This window comes from Metopolophium dirhodum, chromosome 5, assembly GCF_019925205.1.
Source record: "Metopolophium dirhodum isolate CAU chromosome 5, ASM1992520v1, whole genome shotgun sequence".
Classification (NCBI taxonomy): domain Eukaryota; kingdom Metazoa; phylum Arthropoda; class Insecta; order Hemiptera; family Aphididae; genus Metopolophium; species Metopolophium dirhodum.
In genome coordinates, this window is record NC_083564.1 from 14627914 (window position 1) to 14631319 (window position 3406).

Below are 3406 nucleotides of genomic sequence, written 5' to 3' on the forward strand. Positions count from 1 at the left end.
GTCCACAATTGGCGCTTATAAAATACTACTGAAGATTCTAAACATGGTGTAGGTAGACATTGTTGGAGATCGAATGCCAAAACGCAGGTTTTTTCTGTTGGTATAGACGAATCTTTTCTTTTTACACAATATGCTTCTTCCGCTTCTTCTTGGTGTTTTTTTTGTTCAGCGATGAGCTCATTTTTCTTATTAAATGTACAGGAACTGTCTGAAATTTGCATATGTAGTCTGTCACATTGTGCGCATGTGTCTTTTTTTGGACTTTTTACCTTTAATCCAGATGTTCTAAAATATTTTTCGTAAATCGTTCTACTGACTGGAGTTTCAACGGTTTTTATATATTCGTTATAAGCAGCACGTAGAGTGAAGTATGGTGGTAAGTATTTTTTTCTTGTCTCTTTTCAGCAGTAGTGGCTTTCGTACGTTGGAAGGCTATTTAAATGTTGTTTTACCAATGTTATATCACCAGGTGTTATTTTATTGGGTGGACTGGCTTTACCCCTTTTATCTGGTGAAGTTTTACTAATGGGAGAATTTAATTTTTGTGTACACACATTGCTAACAAATTTTTTGGTTTCTCCAAAAATTTTTAAAAAACAACTTTTACAAACAGATATTGAGTTCCCATCTTTTGGAACAACATAATGAAATGTTTTATTTCTGTTTTTTTGTTTCTCTGGTGTATTCCTGCGCTTTCTTGTAGTTTTTGTATCAGTAAAATGTATACAACTAGAAATATATGCAGCTCTTCTGTTAAAATTGTTTATTGACCAATAAGAAGCAAATAACTTTTCACGTAAATCATCATCTATTTTAGTGTTGCATTTGGCTCGACAGTTTGGTATTGGCTCAGAAGATCGACTTTTAACTTTTTTACCTTTATTAGTGGTATATTCTTGACCAGAATTTCTTTTAAACTGTCTATATTTTCGGTAATCGACTGTGTCACCTTTAACACTAATTCTAATTTTTCTTGCATTGAAATTATTATCAATCTCCTCATCGTTGATCAAACCTTCCTCATGCCCAACTATAATATTATGATCTGGAGTCCCGGGAATCACACTTATTGTATCTGATTTATTGGGACTTTTCTGGCTTTCATCGGGTATTAATAGTGGATTTTTTAACTCATATTCATTCTCATTGCAGTTACATTTGTTGATGTCATCAATCTAATAGATAAATTAAGAAAAAAAAAAATAATATTATTATTCTGTACATATAGGTACAGTAGGGTCAATATTAATGAGTTTATAAACAATATAAGATTAATTATTATTATACAGTTTAAAATGTGCCTTTCTTTTAAGTTCTATAAACCCAAACTGAATGAAACACCTATGCTTAAATAATTTTAAAATATAAGCTCAATGCAAAAAATATAATCAATACAAAATAAATACAATAAATGCATTATTTTAATATATTAAATCTAAAAAAAATTATTAATTAAACTGTATAAAATAGATAACACTTATAATACAATTTATTTGTTAAATTTACATGTGTGTCTTATTGAAAAATTCCCAAAATAAAATTTAATCTGTTCATGAATATTAAATTTTAATTAATAAATTATAACTTAATAGGTACCCGTACCTATATTTTTTTCAATAAACATAACCAATTTTTATCAACCTGAAATTGAACAAAATATTTGTTGTCATTGTATTAGTATATTAGAATTAAAATAATGATTATATTGCTAGTTTTTTATCTTTTGTGTGACTAAATAACTCACCAATAGTTTATAGTTACCTACGAGCATTGATTATAGAATAAACTAAAAAAAATATTAATATTAATATTCTAAAATCAATAATACGAGGTTACCTAATAGTTTATACTTTTTAATAAAGAGTTCTTAATTTATTATTATTTAAAAATATAAAATTTATAGATCAAAAACTATTAATATACTCCTGAAAAGTTTATATTGTAATATAAAATAGGTAGATGTACTATTGCTCACATTAAAGACATTCAAACAAAGAAAAAAAAAAAGAAATGTTATTATAAAATTAAAAAAATACCTACACAATATTATTATACCTACAAATTATCTATAATATACATTAAACATTGATTTTTCAATTAATTAGTTTTTTTAACTAAGGCTATAAAATATAATATTGTAGTTTTTACCTCATGTAGAACGTCTGTGGATTGATTTCCAAATACTATAGTATAATCTTCACCATTGATGTTCACTACACTATTATCTATACACTCGTCTATACCCTAAATAGCAAAATTAAAACAATATATTTTATTATTTAATCTAAAATAATGAAAGTACCTATTTAATTATTTTATCAATTGATAATATAACATACTAAATACATTATTATAACATGGATCAACTTCATGATTATTTTCATTTAAAATATAGGATGGATCACTATTATTCACCCATTCCTTTAGAAACATAAATACAAAACATATAAATATTTTTATATAATAAATCATTGGTAAATTTAATGGGTATTGATAGGTATAATATTATGAATAATAAAAATAATTCATAAAACTTCATACATTTTTAGGAGTTTTAAATACACTACTTAATACAATATAATAATTATAAAAAACTATTTATTACCTGTACATGTTTTTTTGTAGGATTTACATTTTTTGTAAACAGCAGTTTCCTCTTAACTGGTTGAAATCTATTTATATCTAAAGTCAAATGAAAGTGAAAATGAATTATAATTGTTTAGTATAATTTATTTACCTACTTCATATTGTTTCATTTTTTATGTCAATATATTAATATGAGTAATAAGTAATAAAATAGCACTTACCACTGGCCAGATTCATCATTCGTTGAATTCTTTTTGACATAGTATGAATATTGTGTATAATCAACGTAAATAAAAGCTTTTTTTAAAATAATAATACTTTTTACTTCACAAATTATTAATCATGTCAAGTCGTTTAGTCGTATGCTTTTGGAACAATGATAGTTGAATATAATAATTATTATTAATAACAATGTTAACAAACGCTATTTTTGGAAAATAATAATTTATAATATGACTTGTCCCCTTCCGCATAACGATGTTTTGACTTGTCCTCTAACGCATTTGGAAATAATTTGATAACAAATGGTCACATTCAAACGACAGTGTGACCATCAGATCCGGCGTGAAATTTCTTATAATTTTAACATATAAACCGAAAATGTCAAAAATTGACTTGTCCCCCTTTACATGAACTCCGTCCATATTACATTTATATGTATAATTATTATTTTAAATAATATAATATATCAAATATATAGGATTAAATTGCTTGAATCAAAGAAAAAGTATTAAATCATAGTTATAGCATTATTAAAATAGTTGTTTTGGAATTAAACATTTTGTATGTGAATATTAGTAATTATTAACTTCCATAAATA

General features: G+C 25.0%; 1 protein-coding gene across 1 annotated transcript; it reads right to left on the reverse strand.

Annotated features, from left to right (window-relative positions):
* Window positions 1-401: 401 nt before the first annotated feature.
* LOC132944843 (uncharacterized) lies at window positions 402-3189 on the reverse strand. Its single transcript, XM_061014364.1, has 4 exons — window positions 2808-3189; window positions 2606-2682; window positions 2149-2244; window positions 402-1175 (listed from the first exon to the last, which is right to left on the reverse strand). Exons 1-4 carry the CDS (start codon window positions 2845-2847, stop codon window positions 402-404), a joined length of 987 nt encoding a protein of 328 aa, XP_060870347.1. The 5' UTR covers window positions 2848-3189.
* Window positions 3190-3406: the final 217 nt, after the last annotated feature.

Bases quoted from the DNA above. Each gene is read 5' to 3' on its own strand.
- LOC132944843 (XM_061014364.1), bottom strand. From the start codon at position 2,847: ATGTCAAAAAGAATTCAACGAATGATGAATCTGGCCAGTG. The intron at 2,683-2,807 runs GTAAGTGCTATT...ATTTGACTTTAG, and splicing joins AATGATGAATCTGGCCAGTG to ATATAAATAGATTTCAACCA. The intron at 2,245-2,605 runs GTAATAAATAGT...TTTGCTATTTAG, and splicing joins CTACAAAAAAACATGTACAG to GGTATAGACGAGTGTATAGA.